The 23,681-nt window shown below is 39.1% G+C and overlaps 2 protein-coding genes across 2 annotated transcripts in view; both read left to right on the top strand.

The window, feature by feature from the left end:
- Positions 1 to 7,702, top strand: part of ttn.1 (titin, tandem duplicate 1) — a 137,423-nt gene extending 129,721 nt beyond the window's left edge. Inside the window, 8 exon segments of the mRNA XM_030787649.1 lie at positions 4 to 3,695; positions 3,759 to 4,931; positions 5,073 to 5,318; positions 5,427 to 5,583; positions 5,685 to 6,187; positions 6,285 to 6,438; positions 7,011 to 7,295; positions 7,404 to 7,702. Of these exon segments, the coding sequence (XP_030643509.1) occupies positions 4 to 3,695; positions 3,759 to 4,931; positions 5,073 to 5,318; positions 5,427 to 5,583; positions 5,685 to 6,187; positions 6,285 to 6,438; positions 7,011 to 7,295; positions 7,404 to 7,702 (6,509 nt within the window).
- A 9,662-nt stretch (positions 7,703 to 17,364) lies between these two features.
- fkbp7 (FKBP prolyl isomerase 7) lies at positions 17,365 to 18,555 on the top strand. The gene is made up of 4 exons (XM_030787648.1): positions 17,365 to 17,576; positions 17,761 to 17,912; positions 18,170 to 18,297; positions 18,394 to 18,555. The coding sequence occupies exons 1-4, from the start codon at positions 17,365 to 17,367 to the stop codon at positions 18,553 to 18,555; spliced, it is 654 nt and encodes a 217-aa protein (XP_030643508.1).
- The last annotated feature ends 5,126 nt before the right edge of the window (positions 18,556 to 23,681 follow it).

The raw sequence follows: 23,681 nt of genomic DNA, 5'->3' as shown, positions 1-23,681 counted from the left end.
CAGTGCCAGCAAAGATTCATCTACCGAAAAATCTGCAAGGTAAAGAAGCCATTTGTGCACTGCGTGGCGAAGTGATAAATATTAAAATACCATTCAGTGGCAAACCAGATCCTGTCATCACATGGCAAAAGGGACAAGACCTCATTGATAATGATGGATACTATCAAGTTATCGTCACAAGGTCCTTTACTTCTCTTGTATTCCCGAATGGAGTTGAACGGAAAGATGCTGGATTCTACATTGTCTGTGCCAAAAACAGATTTGGCATTGACCAGCAAACAGTAGAACTCGATGTAGCAGATGTGCCCGATGCACCCCGCGGTGTCAAAGCTAGCGATGTGTCTAGAGATTCTGTCAGCCTGAATTGGGTTGCACCTGCCAGTGATGGTGGAAGTAGAGTCACTAGCTACATTATAGAGAAGTGCGCTACCACAGCAGAGAGATGGACACGTGTTGCCCAGTCCCGTGACACTCGTTACACTGTCATCAATTTGTTTGGTAGGACAAGTTACCTGTTCCGTGTGATTGCGGAGAACAAATTTGGTCAGAGTGCACCATCTGAGCCATGTGGACCTGTTGTAACAAAAGAAGACAAATCAAGAGTCCTTAATTATGATGATGAGGTGGACGACACCCGATCAGTCTCAATGGCTAAGGCTCCTCATTCAGAGGCAAAGAATATGCATAACAAGTACATGATTGCTGAGGAGCTTGGTCGTGGACAGTTTGGCATTGTTCATCGCTGTGTTGAGATTAGTTCTGAGACAACATACATGGCTAAATTTGTTAAAGTTAGAGGTGCAGATCAGGCACTTGTGAAGAAGGAAATTGCCACACTGAATATAATTCGTCATAAGAACTTCTTGTGCCTTCATGAGTCATTCGACAGTCCTGAAGAATTGGTCATGATCTATGACTTCATTTCTGGTGTGGACATATTCGAACGTATTAACACAGCTAACTTTGAGCTAAATGAACGAGAAATTGTTAATTATATAAGACAAGTCTGCGAAGCTCTTGAGTTTCTCCATAGTAAGAGTTATGGTCACTTTGATATCAAGCCAGAAAATATTGTGTACACTACTAGGAAGAGCTCCAGCATCAAGATCATCGAGCTGGGACAAGCAAGACATCTGACACCTGGGGACCAAATAAAGGTTCAGCACACTACAGCTGAGTATGCAGCACCTGAAATCCACCAAAATGAAATGGTTAGCACTGTTACAGACATGTGGTCAGTTGGTGTTCTTGTCTACGTGCTTATTAGTGGACTCAATCCATTCACTGCTGAAACAAATCAGCAAATCATTGAAAACATCTCTAATGCTGAGTACAGTTTTGAAGATGAAACATTCAAGGAGGTAAATGTTGAGGCATTAGACTTCATTGATCGTCTTATCACCAAAGAGCGTAAACACCGTATGACTGCTGCTGAAGCTTTGACACATCCATGGCTGACAATGCAGACTGAGGAACACAGCACCAAGACAATTAAGACCACAAGACACAAGAGATATTACCAAGCTATGGTGAAAAAGGAGTGGAACACTGTTGTTTCTGCTGCTCGTGTAGCCAGTGGGGGCTCCATTAGAAGTCAGAGAGGTGTGACAATTGGTAAAGTAAAAATTGCACCATTTGAACATGGCCCACTTGCCGGACAAATCAAACACAGTGTTGTTGACGAAGGTGGGGACACCAAGTTTGTTTGCAACATTGATAATTTCGACAGCAGTACTGAGGTAACCTGGTATTGTGGTGTGAGACAGTTAGAGGAAGGTGCTAGATATGAAATCACCTATGAGGATGGTGTTGCTACATTAACCATCAAGGGAATCACCAGAGCCGATGATGGAACTTACAGATGCAAAGTGGTAAATGAGTATGGAGAGGACAGTGCTTATGCAGAGCTTTTCGTTAAAAGTGTCAGATCATATCGGGAATTCTTTACATCTCGTGTTGTAAAGAAAGTAAAACGCAGAGTAGACACTACCAGACTTCTCCAGAGACCACCTGAATTCACCTTACCCTTGTGTAATCGCAATGCCTACATTGGAGAAGATGTCCGCTTTGGTGTCACTATCACTGTGCATCCAGAGCCACGTGTCATATGGTTGAAATCTGGACAGAAGATTGTACCAGGAGATGATGACAGGAAGTACACTTTCATTAGTGACAAAGGCCTGTACCAGTTAGTGATTCATAATGTTGATCCTGATGACGATGCAGAATACACAGTTGTAGCCCGCAACCGATATGGTGATGACAGTTGTAAGGCTCGACTTACAGTGACACCACGTCCTGCTCCTGCTGATAATACCTTGAGGCCTATGTTTAAACGCTTACTTGCAAACTTAGAATGTAGAGAAGGCCAGAGTGTGCGTTTTGAGATGCGAGTGTCAGGAACACCAGTGCTGAAATGGGAGAAAGATGGCATGCCCTTGGCATTTGGTCCACAGATTGAAGTTGTGCATGAAGGCTTGGACTACTTTGTACTACATATCAGAGACACTCTTCCAGAAGATTCTGGCACATACAGAGTCATTGCAACAAACTCAGCTGGATCTGCAAGCTGTCAAGCCACACTCAAGGTTGAGCGTGTCACTCATGTTAAGAAGGATTACCACGAGGAGGAAAAGAAAAAAGAAGTTGAGAAACAAGAAATTGACAAGAAAGTAAGACTGACACAAATTCTTGCCGGCGCAAATGTTCCTCCACTTACTCCAGTTGCACAACAGGCACTGAGAGAAGCTGCAACCATGTTCAAGCCTGTTGTGGCAACTCAGAAAGAAAAGAATGAAGCAGAAGAAGCAAAAGAAAAAGAAGAGAGGAAGAAGAGGGCGGAGGAAAAGAGGTTGAGAATGCCATATGATGTTCCACCACCTCGTGTCCATGCTCCAAGTGCCCTTGAGGAGGATGTGGAGATTAAACACTTTGTACCATTTTCTGATATGAAATGGTACAAAAAATTGCGTGACCAGTACGAGATGCCTGAGCCTATGGAAAAAATTCCCCAAAAACGACTTAAACGTATACGACTTTCAAGGTGGGATCAATTCTATGAAGTACCACTACCCAGAATCAAAGACCAATATAAGCCAAAATGGCGTATTCCAGCTGCTTCACAAGATGACTTGGAAACTGTAAGACCGGCAAGGCAACGCACACCTTCTCCTGAATCTGAAGCTTACTACAGAATCAGAAGAAGATCTCTTGGAGATCTTTCTGATGAGGACCTTCTTCTCCCTGTTGATGAATACCTCTCAATGAAGAGAACTGATGAGGAAAGAATGAGACTTGAGGAAGAACTTGCACTGGGCTACTCCGCTTCCCCACCAAGTCTGAGTCCTGTTCGATTTGAACTCTCTGCACTCCGCCATCCATCACCAAGGAGAACAACCCATGGTGAAGATGAAGAAGAAGAAGAAGAAGTTAAAGCATATGACTCTTACCGCATTCCCTCGAAATACGAGGCTGGCCCAAGCTTTATTGATCTGCGGCAACGTCATGACAAGGCCACATACAGACCACCAAGACAAAAGCAAAGGGTGTATGAGGAAAAGGAAGACCAAGAGCTGCTCCGATCAGTAACCACCACTCAAAGAATCACCTCTTACAAAAGTCAACTGAAGCACATGGAATTTGAGGAAAAAACAAGAGTCTCAAAGAAAGAGAGAACAGTCCATGTGTCTACAGTGGTTGAGGGAATTTCAGTGGACATACCTGAACATGTTCGTACCTCCTCACACACACCTCCTCAGCTGACGAGGAGAAGAAGGTCATTATCTCCTGGCTACGTTGAAGTGATGCGTCCAGTGTCAGAGCAAATAAAATCCTCTCACAAGCTTGAAGTAGAAACTGACACAGAAATGACTGGAAAGAGATCACCAACTGCAGAGATGACAGGTTCCCCTGGCCCTGCATCCACAGAGATAGAATCCTCTAAACACGAGCTGTCTACAACAGTTGACTATATGGCAAGGTATGAAGCAAGGAAGGCTGCCCTGAAAACAGAAAGAAAGTTTGAGGTTGTGACTCAGCAACCTTTCAGCCTTGACCATGCTCCACGGGTGACTGTGAGAATGCGTTCTCATCGTGTGCCATGTGGTCAAAATACCAAATTTACACTGAATGTTCAATCCAAGCCAGAAGCTCAAATCACATGGTACCACAATGGACAACAAATTCAAGCGAGCAGAAAATACAGTATGACAAACATGAGTGGAGTTTTGTCTCTTCAGATTATTGATTGCCAGGAAGAGGACAGTGGCACATATCGTGTTGTCTGCAGAAATGCAAAGGGAGAGGCTTCTGACTATGCCACTCTTGATGTCACAGGAGGTGGGTTTTCTGCCTATGCCTCTCAGCGCAAGGATGAGGAACCTCCCACTCCCTTTGTCCCTGAGTTGACAAAGACAGATGTTTACCATATATCTTCCATGAAAGCAGCTTCAACCACTGAAACACACATGACAGTGAAAGAAACTAAAACAGAAACAGCTGAAACTGTTGTTCATGAAGAGTATGCATCATCTGAAACCAAGCTGAAAGCTATGGAAGTGACAACAGTGGAGGAGACAAAGAGACCCACTCTTCCAGCTACAATTTTGATAAAGCCACAGTCGCTTACAGTTTCTGAGGGGGAGTCAGCCAGATTTTCATGTGACGTTGATGGTGAGCCGACACCCAGTGTCACTTGGATGCGTGAGGGACAAGTTATTGTGTCATCTCACCGCCACCATGTATCTACAACAGAGTACAAGTCTACATTTGAAATTTCCCAAGTTGAAATGTCAGATGAAGGCAGCTACACAGTGGTGGTAGAGAACTCTGAGGGCAGGCAGGAGGCACAGTTCAGTCTTACCATTCGAAAATCAACACCTGTGGAAAAAGTTGCTACTTCACCTCCGAGAGTGAAGTCTCCTGAGTCCCGAGTAAAATCACCACTGGGAATCAAGTCACCACAGAGAGTGAAGTCTCCTGAACCGATCAAGTCACCACAGAGAGTGAAGTCCCCTGAACCAGTCAAGTCTCCACAGAGAGTGAAGTCCCCTGAACCAGTCAAGTCACCACAGAGAGTAAAGTCCCCTGAAATGGTCAAGTCGCCACAGAGAATTAAGTCCCCTGAACCAATCACGTCACCACAGAGGGTCAAGTCTCCACCTACAGTGAAGTCACCAACTCCACAAGAAAAAGTATCAAAACCTACTTTCTCAACAGAACTTAAAGACATTTCAGCATCTTCAGATACCATCATTAAGCTAACTGTGAAAGTAACAGGTGACCCTAAACCAGTACTCTCATGGATGAAGGATGGAAAGGTAATTGCTGTGCATTAATATTTAAATCAATGATTCATTGTTCAACAAATATTGATAATCTACATTAAAGTTTAAAACAAATAACAACTTTCAATATGTTCATTTCAGAGCCTGTCTCAGGGTGGAAAATATGAAATATTTGAAGAACATGGGTCTGCACATCTTGAAATCTACGACTCTGATGTTTCTGATAGTGGAAACTACAGATGCACAGCCATAAGCAGTGCTGGGTCATGTTCAACAAGTTGCAATGTCACTGTTCAAGGTAAGAAATTGTAATTATGAAACATGTTATTTAAATATTTTTATCATTTTATCATTTATCATTTTATCATTATATTAAATTATATTTTCCTCAAATTTCAGCTTCTGGAAAGACAAAAGTTCTTGCTATGGAAAGAAAAACAGAGCTGGCAGAACAAATTGTTAAAAAGGAAATTGTTTATGAGGAGGTCCAGTCCTACACAGAAATCAAGTCATCACAAACACAGATGACAATGGCAGAAGGTCAGTCTGTCACCCTGAAAGCAAATATCCCTGGAGCATCCGATGTGAAATGGATTCTGAATGGAGTTGATATAACCAATTGTGAAGACTACAGATTCGGTGTGTCTGGCAATGACCACACTCTGACCATCAAGAATATTAGACATCATGATGAGGGAATCCTGACGTGTGAGGCAAAAACCGAGCATGGAATTGTTAAATGTCATTTTAATACAACTGTCTCTGAAAAACGCTCAGATGCTCCAAGCTTCCTTGTGCAACCTCGGTCTCAGAATGTCAATGAAGGCCAAAATGTTACATTCTCATGTGAAATCACAGGAGAGCCTGCTCCTGAAGTTGAGTGGCTTAAAGACAATGTAATGGTGAGTAGCATATCTAGAATGTCTTTTCAGAAATTGCTGCAGTTTTACAAACAAACTTAAAAAGCATTACTGATTTTCTTTTCTTTTTCTGTCTCAGATATCTGTTACATCCAACATGAAAGTGAGTCGCTCAAAAAATGTTTACAAACTGGAGATCAACAACGTCACCATTGCAGATAGTGGAAAATACACAATTAAAGCCAAGAACCAATATGGGCAGTGCTCTGCAACAGCATCTCTTAATGTCCTCGGTAAGTTATGAAGATCATCATTCTAAAAATGAACACATGACTCTTGCTACTTGAAATGCAATGCTTTTCCAAGTTTTTCCTGGCAAAACTTGGTGTATTGCAAAGTATGTGTAAACTACTGCCTTACAGTAATTTAACATTACATCAAGGATCTGCCAGTTAAGATCATGCAACAGCTTCAACAGTAATTATTCCTTAATTTAACTAACTAAGTTTAACATGACTCACTTTCTGTGGGAATGAAAGCCTACACATTGGACCAATCACAATAACACTACTAATGTTAACTGTTACTCATCCAATTAAATGTCACAACATGGTGAACTCACACAAATGCAGTAATTTAAGAATTACTGAATACATTTTAATTTTTGTGTCATTATTCAGGGAACCTGTGAGCAATAGTAACTTAATAGTGACATTGACTTTTGCATGGATAACTGTGGATACACACATATCCAAAAGCAGTAGTTTATATTAAAAGGTGAACACTTTACATTGATGAACTTTAGATTTCTTTAGTGTCCTGGGTTGCCTGAATGACATGGTCATCATTTGCTATACTCTCACAGCTCTGGTTGAAGAACCTGCGAAAATGATTATAATGGGGAAAAGCTCTGATGCTACAAGCTTGCAAGGCAGTTACTCTGCCATGCATATGGCTTCATCAGTGCAGGAGGCCTCCTTCAGCAGCTCCAGCATGGCTGAAATGAAATTTCAGAGCATGTCAGAAACAAGCATGAGCTCCATGACATCTCAGTCAATGGTAGCCATGAGCTCTAGCAGTGTAATGGAAATGTCAAGCCACTCACATGCTGAGGCTTCCAGCTTCAAAGCCGTTACACATGGTCTCAAAGGTGAGCTTGAAAAAAAAAAATAATACTAATTTGTGGATGATTTCATTCTATAACATGTTTTGTTTCTGTGGACATAAATGATTTCTCTGTGCATCGTTCTTTAAATAGGTGTACCACCTAAAATTGAGGCTACACCTAAGGATATCAGCATTGAGTCAGGAAAGGTTCTCGCTGTGGCCTGTGCATTTTCTGGAGACCCCACTCCTCGCATTGAGTGGTCCCGCGCAGGGAGGACATTGTCCAGTGAGGAAGAAGGTGGAAGGCTCCACATTGAGACCACTGAGGACCAGACCACACTCATCATCAAAAGTGTGGAACAGAAAGATGCTGGAGTATACACTCTCAAGCTGTCAAATGAGCTTGGATCTGACACTGCAAATGTAAACATCAGCATTCGATCAATGTAAAAAAAAAAAAAAAGAGAGAAATAATCATAGTCATCCACCCTTACCCCACTTCCCTCCTTCAATACCTTTTTATTTATTGAATGAGTTAAAAAAAAATCTTTACTTGATAAAGACCTGTTCTTGTAAATATGAACTATTTTTATACCAAACTTGACATTAATTTATGCCAATCTAGACTGAAGTCTAAAGTTGTTATAAAATGTGCCATATTGGATAATTATGACTAGGATTTTTGAACCAGTTTTCTGTGACATGTACATAATGTATATAGCCGAATTTACCGGTTATGAAAAATGTATGCATTGTTATTTATGACAATATTAACTGAAACAAAAGGAACTAAATGTTTATCAGGAGAAAGTTCCATATGGAACGAATACCCTGATAAACCTGAAACTAAACTCTGTGCCTCAACAAAAAGTTGAAGTCTTAAGATTGCCTCAACAGGTAGAGAGGCTCCCTGTTGAAGTTTTACTAAATCTGAGAGACATGTTATGCACTGTACATTTGTGCGTGCAGTTCAATACACAAATGAAGTTATAATGTGACCATAAGACCTTGAGTGCTGTTTGCATTTACCCTCATGTAAGCAGCACAACTAGGTCTTGTGTTCAGACTGACTATGTCATACCACTATTTTAATGACATGCCCAAAGTGCGAGCGGCCTGCACTGAGGGCTTATTATATTGTTTTGTGCACAGTTTCTGGAAATGGACCATTTGAATTGATTTTGAAGAAAGTAACACCACCTGGCCATGAAAATCAGTTGAAATGGTTCTTTTCAAAAACTGTGCCGCCTCTTGGAGGATTACTAGGTTATATTTTGTGTGTGTGTGTTTGTGTGTTAGTGTGAATGTTAGCATTAGAATCTCACCTTGTCAGTAGTCAGGGTAAACATTAAGCATTGTACCACAGTGATGCCACCTGCTGTGCAAAGAAAAGAAAACATACATGTTATGCCCTGCACTATGCTTTAATAGAATTTTTCATGTAGCATTACCTATATATTCAACCTCCTTGAGTTTTATGAATTACTGAATTAATAAAGCATGATTTCAGCACCATAAAAATGCACATGATTTTCATTATTTTACCGTTGGTTATGTTCTTCATACTACCTCTTCCTGACAGACAGCCCTCTGCACCGTCATTTCAAAACTACACCCCTCATGTGACCCTTTGAAGACAGTGTTTCAGATGAAACAAAAATCTTGGTCACAGCAATGGCGCAATTTTTTAAACCCTTAAAATAGGTCAGAATACTATACATACACTGCACCATAATACCACTTCATAAACAACAGATAGATCAGAAGTAATATTGAGTGAATCAGTGCTCAGAATCTCACAATTTCAGAATACCATGGTTTTTTGGAGATTTCGCAAATATCAGGAGACTGACACATAACATTCTAAATAAATTCAAAATAAATCTAAATTTTTATTTTTTAACATTCCCAATTATGAAAGTCATACCACCATTTCTTTTGCAACTTTTCTAAGAGGTGAAACTCACTGAATCTGTCTTTGGCAAATGTTTTTTTTTTTTTGTTTTTTTTTTACAAGAATGTGCTTAGGCTGCACTTCCACCGCTTTTAGATAGATAGATAGACTAAGTGGTTTCTCCTTGGCACGCTTACACTTCCATTATTCAGTGAGTGAATTAAACAGCCCCATCCAAGATTAAATCCAGCAAGACAGCTGAGAGGACTGCAGAACTACAGACAAAGGTAGGTTGAGGAAATCACTGAAAATATTAAGGCTTCTTAAATTGTATTATATTACATATTGATCAGAGCGAGATAATATGGTGGATCACATATATCTTAATAGGGTAGCTGTGTTTTGATTTGTGATTAAGTAGTTCACTACTACACTGTCCATTTACATCATATGCAGTGTAGCATTTATGATGATGCATAATTCTTTTAGGCACATAAAGAAGTACAGAGATGGTTAAGGTGGCTGTTTTCATACTCTGCATTGTCTTTGGAAGTGCAGAAATTTGTACCAAGCGGCTGTCTGTCTATTCAGGTATGTAACCCAAATTAAAACTGTACTCCCTTTGAAGTATATCTTATGCAGGTAGAACTTATGAAACAAAGAAACTATGATAAGATATTAATCAACACATCTGTAAAGAAACTATGATAAGATATTAATCAACACATCTGTAAATTACCTGCATGGTACAACATACTGCATGTTTATGCTGCTGTTCAGTCAGGGGGCTGTGAGCCATGCAATGAAAATGAGCTGCAAAATCAAGCCCATCACAGTTGGCAGAAACTAGTTAGAGCTAATATTTCTTGAAATAGTTTCTGTAACATAAAAGACACATTCTTCCCCCTGCTGAGTGACCAGTTATTGTAATTCATACTCCACCGAGAACAGAACAAAAAAAACTTCTGTACCTTTATTCAAGTGTTCAAGTTCTTTGAATTCAGCAAGAATAATTGAAGTGAGAAACATGGGAATACATACAAAAATGTTTTCATTTTTATTATATTAAATGAACATGGAAATGATCAACAAAGTGTGTGTGTGTGTGTATGTGCGTGTGAGAGAGAGAGAGAGAGAGAGAGAGAGAGAGAGAGAGAGAGAAACTGTAGAGTAACATGTCTAGCTCAATAGGAGACATATTGGAAAAGAGCCACTTGATATTCAGTTCCACGGGATTCCAGTTCATTTCCAAAATCATGTCATCCCCTCTGCACAGCGGTGGCACAATGCCACCTACCAAAGTAGTTGTTTTACCTTCATTAAATATTACATTTTACTCAAAAAAAGATCATCTTAATTTATATATCACAGCCACGTGCAACTTTTAAACAAGGTCATCATGACGCCCTGGCAAATATTCACTGATAAAGACACTGAACATATCAATTACAACAGAGGGCTTAAACTGCAGTTCAATCTTACATGCACATTTTATGATGCATCCTCTAAATTTTACTTTGGCTTACACAACACAACCAGTTTTATGCATCTCCTTCTTTTTTTCCCCTAACCCCTCAACGAACCTTCCTGTAGAGGACAACTTTTCTTTAATATATATTTAAGCCAATAACACATATTTATGTCAATTTATGTTTAAGTTTATCCTAAATATGCACTCCAATCAGTAACCATAACTCATTTTCTTAAGAAAAACTTACCTCTTCAGAAATTTTCTTCAAAATTCAATTTGCAAGCTACCCCAACAATCATGAAATAATTGTGGTATAATGAAATGCTGCTTGTTTAAAACAAAGACCAGACTGAAAAGTAAACTGCTTGTGTATTTTCTTTCAGATTTAGAACACAGGTCTAATCGTGACCTTTCCGTTCACAAAACATTCATAGTTCCTCCTCCACCGCCATTCCCCCCTCTCACACAGAGGAGATCACTGACGGTAAAACACCTCTATATGCATCACACATCACACCACATGCATGTTGCTCTACTGTGCTGTGATGCTGTACATTTACAAATTATTCATATGAATTCTTATTTGTTACAGATTGATATTACTGAGTATTTTACAGGAGTCAAAGGTGAAAAGGTAATGTATTTGATGTAAAGACAACAAATGACTCTTCCTGATGACGTGTATCTGACCTTTTTCTCATTTAATTAATAATCTCATTAGGGTAACAGAGGACCCAGAGGAGAGAAGGTAATGGCGATTATCAAACGATTGACAATTATGAACGATGCCAGACACCACAGGTTGCGTTTCACTCATATTTGATTTTTCTATAAAATTTGATCATAGGGTGAGATAGGTCGAATGGGAGCAGAGGGATATCAAGGTGATGTTGGAGTGATTGGACAGCCCGGGGAAAAGGTAATTAGAAACAGATCATTTCAGAACAACTTATGGAAAACAAGTGGTGTGTTACAAATGTTACAACAGAGCGGTGTATTACACAGCTGGATGTTAATTTCCTCTGGTTTTCCATCCTAGGGAGAAAAAGGTGACAGAGGATGGACTGGAATAGCTGGGGAAGATGGATTTCCAGGGACCTACGAAGTAATTCAAATCAACAGCATGCTGACACTTTTACACTATCAAATATTGAATAAACGGCTGATTCTAGTCAACTCAGTTAAATTTGGAACTTGTGCTGATGTAGGGCCCAAGAGGACGCACTGGTGCTAAAGTAAGTCTAACTAATTCTGGGTCTTTAATATAAAAAGAAGATTCGTATGAGTCTGTAAATTCGTTTTAACTACCTATAAAATGTTATTAACAGGGAGAGAAAGGATTAAAGGGTTATCCTGGACCTCTTGGACAAAAGGTGAGAAATGCATGTTTTGTTTTGTTTTTTTTGGTTTTGCTTTTGTGTGTGTGTGTGTGTGTGTGTGCAATGGTTCTTTAACAGTTCATTAGCCATGTTTGATCTTTAGGGATCAACTGGTAAAACTGGTTCCAAAGGACAAAAGGTAATTACCCAGAAATACTTTCACTAGAAAGAGAAGTCTAGTCTGTTGACCGACCAAGTTATGACTTACTAACTAATGCCAACTATCAATATTTTAGGGTGACATGGGATTAAAGGGATACCGCGGGCTGCGGGGCCTAGACGGTCCCAGAGGAGTTCCCGGAGAAAGAGGCAAAAGCGTGAGTGTTCATTACATTTCCATAGACCTGAATGTAGCACTTACTAACAAATACAAGGCAGTTTTTTAAATAATTATTTCAGTTAGACTGAAAAACCACAGGTTCTCCTTATGTATTTGCATGAAACATGTATTTGCATGAAACTACCAGGAATGGCATTTACAGTTCAGTACGTCTCATGAGCAGGACACTGTACTTAAAACTGCTGATTTTTTAAGTAAGGTGTACCATAACAGTTTTGAGTGCTGTTATACTCCTGCTAAAAACTGCATATTTCATTCTTCCGTCTAATGCAGGGACAAAAAGGTTTCTCTGGTCTGCCTGGGACAATGGGACGTATGGGCACGATGGGGAAGCGAGGCAGAACAGGAGAGTCAGGAGAACCGGGAAAGGGTTAGCTATTCTCTTACTCTTTACAGTGAGGAATCATGTATATATTTAAGCGACCTGTTGTGCTGTTTTCTACACTGCAAATGAGAGGAATGACTGATAAAAATGTTTTTCTCTAGTGCATATTTTTCAGGGACACAAAGGAGAGAAGGGCATAACTGGACTACCAGCAAACTGCAATTGCTCCTGGACCCATTCATTTGAGCAAACTGACATTACAATACCACAACACTCAAAACTTCTATCTGTAAATATCCTAATAATAACAATTAAAATAATACTACTAATAATAATACTACCACTAATAATAAATAAATAAATACTACATCATGCAGCATTGAATCTTAAAGTAAATGTGGTAATATCTGTATATTTTACTTTCATTAACCCACTCAGTTATCATTTCTTCACAGTGATATAATTTAAGATTTTCTTTTTAAATTTTGTAGCCAATCTACATTGTGAACAATGAAGAGGACATGTCAAAGCTTGGATCAGAAAACACTATAGTCTTAAGAAGGGACACACGCACTCTGTATGTCTTCACAGGCGCTCAGTGGAATAATGTGCAGGTGAGCAGAATGTGTTCTTAACTACAGTATAAGACTGTAAAGTATCATTCAGATTTTAACTGACAAATAGATATTACACATAACCAGGGCTGCACAATTCATTGTACATTAATCACAGTGATCAGGGCCTTTCACTGATGTGGCCAAACTATCAAACACCTCCTGGAGTAGTGTAATTAGCCTCCATTTTTTTTAACAAAGAGAGCTGTTCGAGTCGTCTGACCAGTCACATATGTTCATGTGATTGAGTCTTTACCTGTTGAGTGCAGTAGAGCAGTAGGCTTCTGAACCAAAGCTGAAGTTTGCTTCTCTTTACATATGTAGACCTCAGTGAAGTTTAAAAGAAAAGAAAACACATCTAGGTCGATTTAAATGTATAAAACAAAATGTCGGTGCTCAATGTCAGTGATATTTTGTTTTATGAAATTGTGACATGAACTGAATGTACAATCTCTGTATCATGTAAAAGACAACTGACATCGTAATACCAGTGATAATTATTAATCCTAATTTTTTTTCCTTACAATTTTGCAGCCCCACCAATGATGCGGTAATACGTTTTGGGTAACACTTCAACAAATATTTAAGAGACTTGTTTACTTAAACATGCTCGTTTCAAATATACATACAACAGCCACAAGTCCAAAAAGCCATCTTAGCCAAAGCCACTATATTTAAATTTGTGAGACATTTCTTGCTGGAATTTTCACCCAATCTTTGCAGTTACCCAGAATTTCAGAGATGAAATGAAAAACTAAAGTTATAATTATACCTGAGAAGACATCATGTTCTAAATGTATAAGATACAGTTCACATGTTGTGTTTAATGTTTAATGTTTGGATTCTGTCTCCCTGACCCAATCTGCCATACAGCTAAAACAAAAGTACTGCATTGCATTCCTAGATTTTGTGTGATAGCGTGTAGCAATAAAGAACACACTTGAAACTAAAGGCTTCCCTTGCAATTCTAAACAAATTATATAGAGAAAGCAACAGTGCAGTGAGCCACTACATTAACAAAGGAACTAATATCAAACAGGACAAATACAAAATGTCTACAGTAAAGTCTGCCATCTGAATTTAAGGTCCTCATCATATTAACCGAAAGACAGACCACCACATCTGTGTTACCATCATAGCTATGATAACATGTGCCTAAACAGTTTCACAGAAAGTTGCCAACATTTGGAATACCCAATTACCTGAGTACTGAAGTGTCTCCAGTGTGCAGGCATCACTCTAAATGAGTGCAAATAATGCATAATAACAGGCAGTGAGAACTATTTGCTGAACTCTAGGCTCCTTACTATTGCAGAGGTTTCATAAGCTAATGAACTATAACTCCCGGTGGAGAGAATCACTTACAGTGTTATGAAAGCAAATTAGTACCTGAGAAGAAAATTCTCTGGTTTGTCACACAGTGAGCCATGTGATTGTGCAAGATATAACATTGTCCACTTTCTCTTGCACTGTGTACCATTCCACCCAGGTCACTTATTCAATTTCATTTATGACTTTGTGCTGATTTAAAACAATAATGACAAAGTAAAGGAGAGCCTGACAATTACTTTGGAGAGTTAGATTCTTTGAATTTGAATTGTGTGTAGGATTATTGTTTAAATCACTTACTAAAAAGCATTGTATGCTGGCAATCACTTTGAAGTAAACTCAGAAGTGGGCCATTGTGTTTCTTTCTGTCAAATGATGTCAGTGAATGGTTATAATTTGCATTGTCTCGTGAAAGGATCGTTTACAGGGACTGATGCCTTTTGGACTGCACCGTTGGGCACAAATTTTTACTTTTAACTGGTATGCTTTATTGCTACTCAGCTCATATTTTGCAGACATTTTGGGTTGCTGGACTGACACACTATCACAATTTGAATTGCAATGGTTAAAGCCTATTGTGTGCTATGTGTCGATAAAACCTCTCACTACAGACATAAGGTTTAGTTACAGGGCATTAACAAATAAAAAATAACATTAAAACTAGTTACTGGCTAGTTCAGTGACTAATTTAGGAGTTTAGTAGTAGGTTCCAGCTCTTAGGTGTTTTTTCAGTTACTTAGGGAAAGGAGAGGCATAGTCTGTTATGAAAAGGAGAGGATTTAAAAGTGGTAGCTTTTTGTAGAAAAAAATCAACACGCATGGCTAAATGTACAATTAATGTTTAATGTGTCAAAAGTTTTCAGATTAAGTGAAGTGGTCAGGACATGGCCTTGATGTATTCCCATTTTGCTTCTCCAGTTATTAGGGGAAATATCATCATAAACTACCTTTGATTGTTAGCTTGCTAATTTATTGTGTACTTGAAAACTCAAGTGTAAACAAGTTATCCACAACTTGTTAGCACTGGAAGCATCTGTGATTACATACGAGGTGTGATGTATATGACGTTAAAAACTACTCACCAGACATTATTAACGTCGGTCTTGTGTGCTTCAATACCCTATTGTTCACACACAGATTATGGTAGACAGACAAGAGAAACCACAAGGAATATCTCAGGGTGATCGGCAATTGCAGCAGTTAACTACCATTGTCTCGTGAGATTAACGGACATGTAGCCATGTTTGAATTCCTGTCTGACTGGTCACCGATCCAGCAATGACAGTTCATTAACGGCGTCGCTCCGTAATAGTTGAGCACTTGCCACTCAAGGTGCCCTGGTCACATGAGCGCGAGGCGCATTGCTACTCTACCTCTCGTGTACCTGCGTCTAAAAACAATTTAAAGTAGGCACGAACAGGTGGCACAATACCTTCCTGTGTAAACAGCCACTAAAATAGTCAAAATTAAATTATATCTTCAGCATAGTATAATTTGGATTGGAGACATTTAAATAACAGGAAATCGTTTTTACACGTGAGTGGGACGTTCTCATAAATATACAGTATTAAGACAAAAAAGCAAGGTTATGATTTCGTTCACACTCCAGCACAATAGATGGCGCTGATGGGCCTTAACCGTTGCTTGTCGACCGCCCATGAAAACGAAGAACACGTTTCTAGGAACCCTGACTAAATAAAGAGCTAAAATCTAACTAAGGCAAAATCTAAACGAATAGATCAAATTCCCTCTGTGTAAGTGTATATGAAGAATATGAAGATGTAAAGTATTTAGCACCGCATGTGGGGAAAATACCCACACATTCCCAAGTCAGAATCAATGTATTCAGTCAGGCTCTCTCTCTCTCTCTCTTTTTTTTTTTCTTTAATTACTTTTTGGATTAAAGTTGATTTCAGTGGATTTGACGTTGTGTCCCAGGAATGTGTGTGTGTGTGTGTGTGTGCGCGCGCGCGCGTGTGCTTGGGCTTGATCAAGATGTTAGGTGGTCTGAACCTAATTTCCCAAGAAGGCAGAGCGTAGTTTTCATCAGTTTAGTAGTGCTAAAGCACGTGTTTGACAAAAGGCTTTGGATTGGTTTGAACCTCAATCTGTTGCAGGGTCACTGGTCAAAGTGTTAGATTTGTGCATAAATACATCACTTTACCATTTACAACGGGCCGTCTCAGGTAAACTGATCTCGCTTTCCACGCCCTGTCTAATTTAAATATTGCAGCGCCAGTCATCCACAGTAAACGTTTTCATAAACGAGAATTATAGGAATCGGCAGATTCAACCTGTAAAACGAGAGCCGTTGCCATTTTACAACAGCTCTCAACAACATTTTACATAGTTTTGTATTACTAGCCCAGGCCAGTTACCTAATATTCTGTGCTGGGCTAGTGCTATTATTTTGACGTCAGCGTCTAAATGCATAAATGCCGTATTAAAATTGACTTATAATTATTATACAACTGTCCGTGTGGGGGAATGACAGCGCCCAAAATGAGCAGAAACTAATTTTGAGTTTTCATAGTAAACAGTTTTGCCTTAGGAAACAAGTTTCGTAAAGCTAGAATGTTTCGAGCAGTTACTACCAAAGAATACAAAATTCCACTGATTTTCTAAAAGTCACATTCCTGGGCGGTTGTCTGAGGAGAGTCTGCGCTAGCCTACTGCCTCGGGGAGGCAGCTCAAAGTGCGGTAGTGTTGTCGCGTCATCAGCCCAAACGTTGCCACGCAGTCAGATACCGTATATGCAAGATGTCCGTACTATTCCTTATTTACGCGTTCTTCTGCCTGCAAACACATACCGTCCTCATCGAGTTTGCCGTTGCAAGTGAACCGAACGAGGAAGTAAAAATAGAAGTTCTGTATATGCCCGAAAACTGTACCAAGAAGAGCAAAAGAGGAGACTTGCTGAATGCGCACTATGATGGTTATCTAGCCAAGGATGGATCTCAGTTTTACTGCAGGTAAACTCTGTCTGCATGCTAAGAACGAATGTTTCTTATCACTGAATTATTAGTAAAAGTTTTGCATTCTATCTAACGAAGTTTAAAACATAGACACTTTCAACACAACTATTCCATCTGTTTAATAACTGATTCCATTTTGTGCGTGAACATTCATAATTTTCTTTCAACTTGCATTGTTCAGTCGAAAAACCAAATCCGGTCACCCCCACTGGTTTGTGCTGGGTGTTGGAGAGGTGATTAAGGGTCTTGACCTAGGACTGGACAACATGTGTCCTGGGGAGAGACGCAAAATAACGGTTCCCCCTTCCTTAGCTTTTGGAGAAAAAGGCAAAGGTAGGTTGAATTGCATGGTTAGTGAATCAAATGAATACAGTAATAGACTCTACAACTAGAACAAACACCTCACACTCTAACAGGAGTGTGTCTGAACTGTAACCGAACGATAAACAACATTGTTTTGTGATGTTCTGATTTAATTTTAAAAAGTACTTTTCGAATACTTGATCTTCGGGCTTGATTTTTAACTGGCCTCCATTCTATGCTCACTTGTGTATCCATATCATTCTCTCTCTTCCTCTCTGCTGAGATAGATCCGGTCCCGCCCAATGCAACTGTGGTCTTCGAGGTGGAGCTTTTGCATCTGACCAGGGGACCACGCAGCATAGAGGCCTTCAAAGAAATCGATCGTGACAATGACAAGACTTTAACTAAAGAGGAGGTAACCAGCATGTTTAGGTCTATTAAAAGCCGCTCATATTATAATTCCAGACAAATACATAAAACCGCATTTCAACTTTTTTTTTTTTTTTTTCAGGTGAAAGAATTCTTAAGGTGGGAAGCGAAGAGGTTAGACACCAAGAAAGATGAGTCATACTTTGATGATGTTGTTAAAGATGTATTTCGTAGAAACGACCATGATGGAGATGGGACATTATCTTTAAAGGAGTATAATGTGCTTGGACACGATGAGCTCTAGAATACACCATAATCTACACTTCCACTCTGATATTTATATGCACTTAATGAATGCATTTGAAAATGGATATCATTCTTGAGAAGATAAATCACAAACTGTTTAGAATTTTACCCCTTTCAGTTTAAAAAATAAAACGTTCATAACCACTGTGAATAAAGTGATTTTTCACATAACTCAGGTATGATGAGTTAAAAGTGTCGTGAGTAATTCTTTCCAGAATGATGTGATGGACGCCTGTCATTCTCAGCATATTTTACTTTTCTGTAACAGACAAAACCGTTAACTGCTCCAAAGTTAATGTATGTAGTTCCAGTTTGATAGCTGTTTACAGAAAAAAGAAAAACAACCAAAACTTGCTTGAAAGAGAGAGCCAAAAATTGCAAGACAGAACCAGAATTGCTTGAAGGATTTCGCTAAACCAATATTGTTTAAGGCCTTATTGTATTTTTAGTTCTGCAACAAGTTTGAAATGTTGAATTATCCTCCTGTACAAATCTTCAACTGTGATCATAAATCAACGTTTCAGTCTAGTGCAAGATCCCAGGATTCATATATTGTCTTCTTATCCCAGTAAATAGGGTTACTGGAGCAAACACCCAGTGTGTGGGAATTAACTCATGTGGAAAAAACTGATTGACAGCAAACATGATGCAAGTGTGCTATGATTCACAATACAGTATTTGCACTATATTACAGGACTCACGAGAATATTTTTTTAAGATTTAAGTTTGCCTTAAGTTTCCCCACTCATGCTATTTAGTACAAAGTTGTAGATGAGTTTAACTGCTGAAACTGAAATTGGTATTATAGACCCCACTAGTTATCCATGGGAACCTTGAGGATGCTGTGATGGCAGATGAGAAACACAAGCATGTAGAATATCATAACTGCAACTGTTCTGAATGGTATCAGTGCTTCAGAGAGGTTGATAGCCATACCTTTGTTGTTGTCCTTTAGGCTACTGTTGCCCCATAACAAGTGAAGTTAATGTAAGAACAAATTGTTTCATTAAGAAAACATAAACTGAAATACATACACATACGTACATACATACATTAAAATATCAGAAAGAATGCATGCCTTGAACCTCTCAATGGACAGAAACACTTTTGCTTCAAGGACGCAAAGAGCTGTTTTCAGCCGTTTTAAATAATTTCAAAAATCTTTCAAATAATTTATGTAGTTAGACAAGAACGATTTACTCTAACATTTATTTACATAATCACTTTTTAAGAAGTTGTTTGTCGTATAGTGTGCTACACCATCTGGAAGTGAAAGTGTACAGTCTTTTGGCTGAAAAAGTTAGAGGAACAGAAATTATAAAGATGTACCATGTAAACCATGTCACTTTAAAAGTTTGAATTTCAAAGCAACGTATGATAATTATGCGTTGGGGTTAATGTAGCTGAACGCTGGAAAAGTACTCTCATCAGGCTTTGAAAGACAGAAATTAAAACAAAAAAAATCAAACCTTGTTACTGAGCAATCTGGTCTTAAGTTACATAGCAATTCCCTGTGCACTGGCTAGGTGGCTCCCTAATGTCATAAAAACAGTCTAGAGAACAACATTGTCATCTTGTGTGTGGGTGTGTGTGTGTGTGTGTGGGAGAGAGAGAGAGAGAGAGAGAATTTTAAAAAAAAAAAGGAAATGGAGAAACCCAGCATCTAAAGATCATGTAACATTACAAAAGTTTTTTGTTTTGTTTTGCTTCCATTTGTTTTTCTGTGAGCCTCCACATGTTTGTCTCTCTTCTCACCGAACTGTGTGACACAGCATTATGGAATGTCCTCATCTGGATGTAGATCATATAATCAGCACCATTTAAAAGACAGAGGAAAGGACCCCTTGTGTGTAGTGTGTGAAAATCTGGTGAGCAGATTTCTTAAAACACTGGGGATGTGCTCATGTTATAAATACAAAGAACAGAGGAATGACACAAGCTGAGCAAAAAAAGAGGGGGAAAAAAGTATGTTTAAAAAAAAAGACTGCCCCCCCCCCCCCCCCCACGCATTTTCTCTGTCCGCTAGAAGCGTATACATGACGTATACCATGTTTGAGCCAAGATTCTGAAAAGAGACAGATTAGAATGTGAGTGAGGATGGGGGAAGGGACAAAGGCAAGGGCAAGGATGGGGGGGGGGGGGGGTCAGGGGGCTGGGGTGAAGTGGGGGAGGTGGTGGTTTCGGGGGTGGTGGTGGTGTGTGTGGCGGGGTTGTCAACAGGAGAGGAAGACGTTGACACACGACGAGTACCCTACTCTGAATGTAAACTGTCCAACACTGGGCAAGTCCTAACAGGCCGCTCTTTGTCGCTCACACACTCATCATCTGCTTAATTTATTCCAAGAACACAGACAGCTAACATATAGCTGCTTCAGTTGATTGGAAACAGTCATCTTATTCTTGCTGTTGGATCTCTTTTTTAGCCACAGCACATCTCTCCAGCTCGGTTTTTGTACTGTGAGATGTAAACATTGGTTGGCTCTGAACTGTGACAGAGATCGAGTCGTCATGTTCAGAGGGATGGTGTGGTTGTGAAGTAATTACAGGACTCCTGGAGTGAGTGCTGGTTAAAGACCACTAGAAGAATAACGTGTAAAAGGAGATAATATGTTTCACACCGCACTTTAGACAACCCATTTTCGAGGAAGGTCAAAATCCTAAACTTCGGTGGCTGTCCTGCCTCCATTAAACATCTGTGAATATGTTTCACTCAAACATAATGATGAATATATATTTTTCTCAAACTGCATGGCACTGAATTTGCAGTTTGTAAGGGAAAGTTTGTAAGTTTGTGAGCAGACGTTATAATAAGTGATCGTAACTTGTGTTGCTGTTACTGGGGTTAGTGCCAATATAAGTATAACACTGATGATGAATAACAGACATGGCACCAACACTTTTTTAATCAACAAGGCAATGTTATTTTCACAATAGGTTTTCATGTTGAATATTGAAGCTGAATGGTGATTTCATGACACTGTTCAACCTAGAAATCCAGTAAATTAGGGACTGACCCAGACCAATTCTGGTTTTATGTTTTTATGTTTATATGGTTTTAAAGTACTCACCCATGCATCTAACAAGTCCGTACCCTGTAGTTTAAGAATTTGTTAGCTCCCGCTCAGAGCCACAGGACATGTAGTTTGTAATTAAGAGGCATGTACAAATGATCGAACAACCATCTTTATGGAACTGTCTTACTGTAGTTTAAAGCCTCTGAGACTGTGTGTTAATATAACACACACACACACACACAATTCTTCAGCGATAAAAGCAGACTGCTTCAGGGAGAAGAAATGTTCCATCTGAAAAGTAAGGGGATCATCCAGGCAAGCCACACAAGTCACAGCACTAGACAAACAGCGAGACTGAAATCCAGCAACACAAACAACATCTGCTCTGTGTCTTGTCTCATAAAGGACCCAAGAGATCATATGTTGTCTCCATTGCAACTGGTAACAAGACCATGAGCAGTGTAACAGATCCATTCAGGCATAATATTCAGCTGAAAATCCAACCAGTTTCATTTATGTTATCTGTACACATCATGGTCACATTATCCATTAATCTTTCACAACTGCTAATAGGTGTCCAGTGTGTTTCTAATAAGATGTTTTTCTCTGCATAATCATGGAAGTTAGAAGTATATTTTGCTCTTTGCCCAAGGAATAGTAATATTTGGATTCCATGAGTTATTTTTAGCATTGCTCAGGCCCTTTGATTAGATGAAAGCAAAAGTGGCAACGTGATATGTATTAGTTTTGACGGTCCTGACCTGATGTATCCCAGTCTTTATTGGGAGGGCCATGAAAAGATTTTTCTCCTGTGTAAACACATATCCAGCCATGTTTATATGAGTGTGGGGGAGGGCACACTTAAGAAAAGTAGAGGGAACCTGAATAAACAATTCAGTTTGTTCTGCAGTGAGAAAACTCTTTCCTTTCTTTGGTCTTTTCTATTTCTTTAAAAGACTTTGCCATTGGACAGAACAATTAATAGAGCAAATATTCAATATATACTAAAATACATGTTTTATGGCCCCATAGGCCAATTGTAGATATGAGCCATTTTGGGGTTTTTTTTTTAGTTGACTGTTCAGTCGATAAGAATATGAACAACCAAACTAAGCAGAGATTATGTGGAAAGATATTTTATGCCCTCATATCTTTCAGAATGAACACACAGCAGCAATTTCATTTAATTAAAAAATAATTTTATGAGAAGAAACAGTCTGAACCTGTTTTCCAGTGTGTTCTCTGAAAAGAACAAAGCAGACATCACTTAGAATAAGGTACGAGACTGACACCATGTAAATCAGTATGTAACGTAATTAACCGCAGACCCCTGTGTAAGTGTTGGAGGCCACTGTTAGAATTTCATTTTTAAGTGTAATCTTTAATAAGTATTTGTAAATATATAAGTATTTAACCATATCAGTGCGAAGACTGTGTATTGACAGGAAACTCACATCAAGATAAATATCTCAGTACCAGTTGCGATGTATGACACAATATACAGAGAACAGGGAATTTACTTAAATAAATGTTGCTTTTTTGAGTGCCTACAATAACCTCCACTTTATTAATAGATAAGATAATAAAATGAATGTGTCAGTAGGAGTGCTGCTGAGACACAGAATGAATTTCAAAACATCAGTATGTTCTATTGTTAGCTTGATCTTTCAGAATGTTTGAGCTGAACATAGAAAAACGTCCTCAGTAAACCAAAAAAAGGAGACACCCATAAGCTGAACATTGTTGTACTGCTCTTGTAACATATTTTTATGTAATGCCTGCCAATGACTTCTTAGCATTTCACATTTGTATATGTATCAACCTGGTTTTTAAAATGGATTTGTTAACCATTTGACTCTGATCAAAAGCATGATTCAGTGGGTACCGAATAATAATATCATAACCACTGAATGACCACACACCATTGAGTTTCAAGCCATACACTGGAAGAACAATTACAGTGAAAAATGTTGCATGATAGTTTGTGTTGAGCGTCTCCATGGCAACCTCAAGGCTGGCCAGCTGATGACTGAGTGAGGATGAGAGCATTGAAATATGATGATGGATCAGCTGGAGGAGGAAGAGTAATCCACCCATTTCAGTTAAGTAA

This window comes from Chanos chanos, chromosome 10, assembly GCF_902362185.1.
Source record: "Chanos chanos chromosome 10, fChaCha1.1, whole genome shotgun sequence".
Lineage (NCBI taxonomy): Eukaryota > Metazoa > Chordata > Actinopteri > Gonorynchiformes > Chanidae > Chanos > Chanos chanos.
This window is presented reverse-complemented; position numbering and strand designations above follow the sequence as displayed.

Coding starts and splice junctions, on each gene's coding strand:
- fkbp7 (XM_030787648.1), top strand. CDS start 17,365: ATGTCCGTACTATTCCTTATTTACGCGTTCTTCTGCCTGCAAACACAT. Junction 17,577..17,760: donor GGATCTCAGTTTTACTGCAG/GTAAACTCTGTC, acceptor TGCATTGTTCAG/TCGAAAAACCAAATCCGGTC. Junction 18,298..18,393: donor AGACTTTAACTAAAGAGGAG/GTAACCAGCATG, acceptor TTTTTTTTTCAG/GTGAAAGAATTCTTAAGGTG.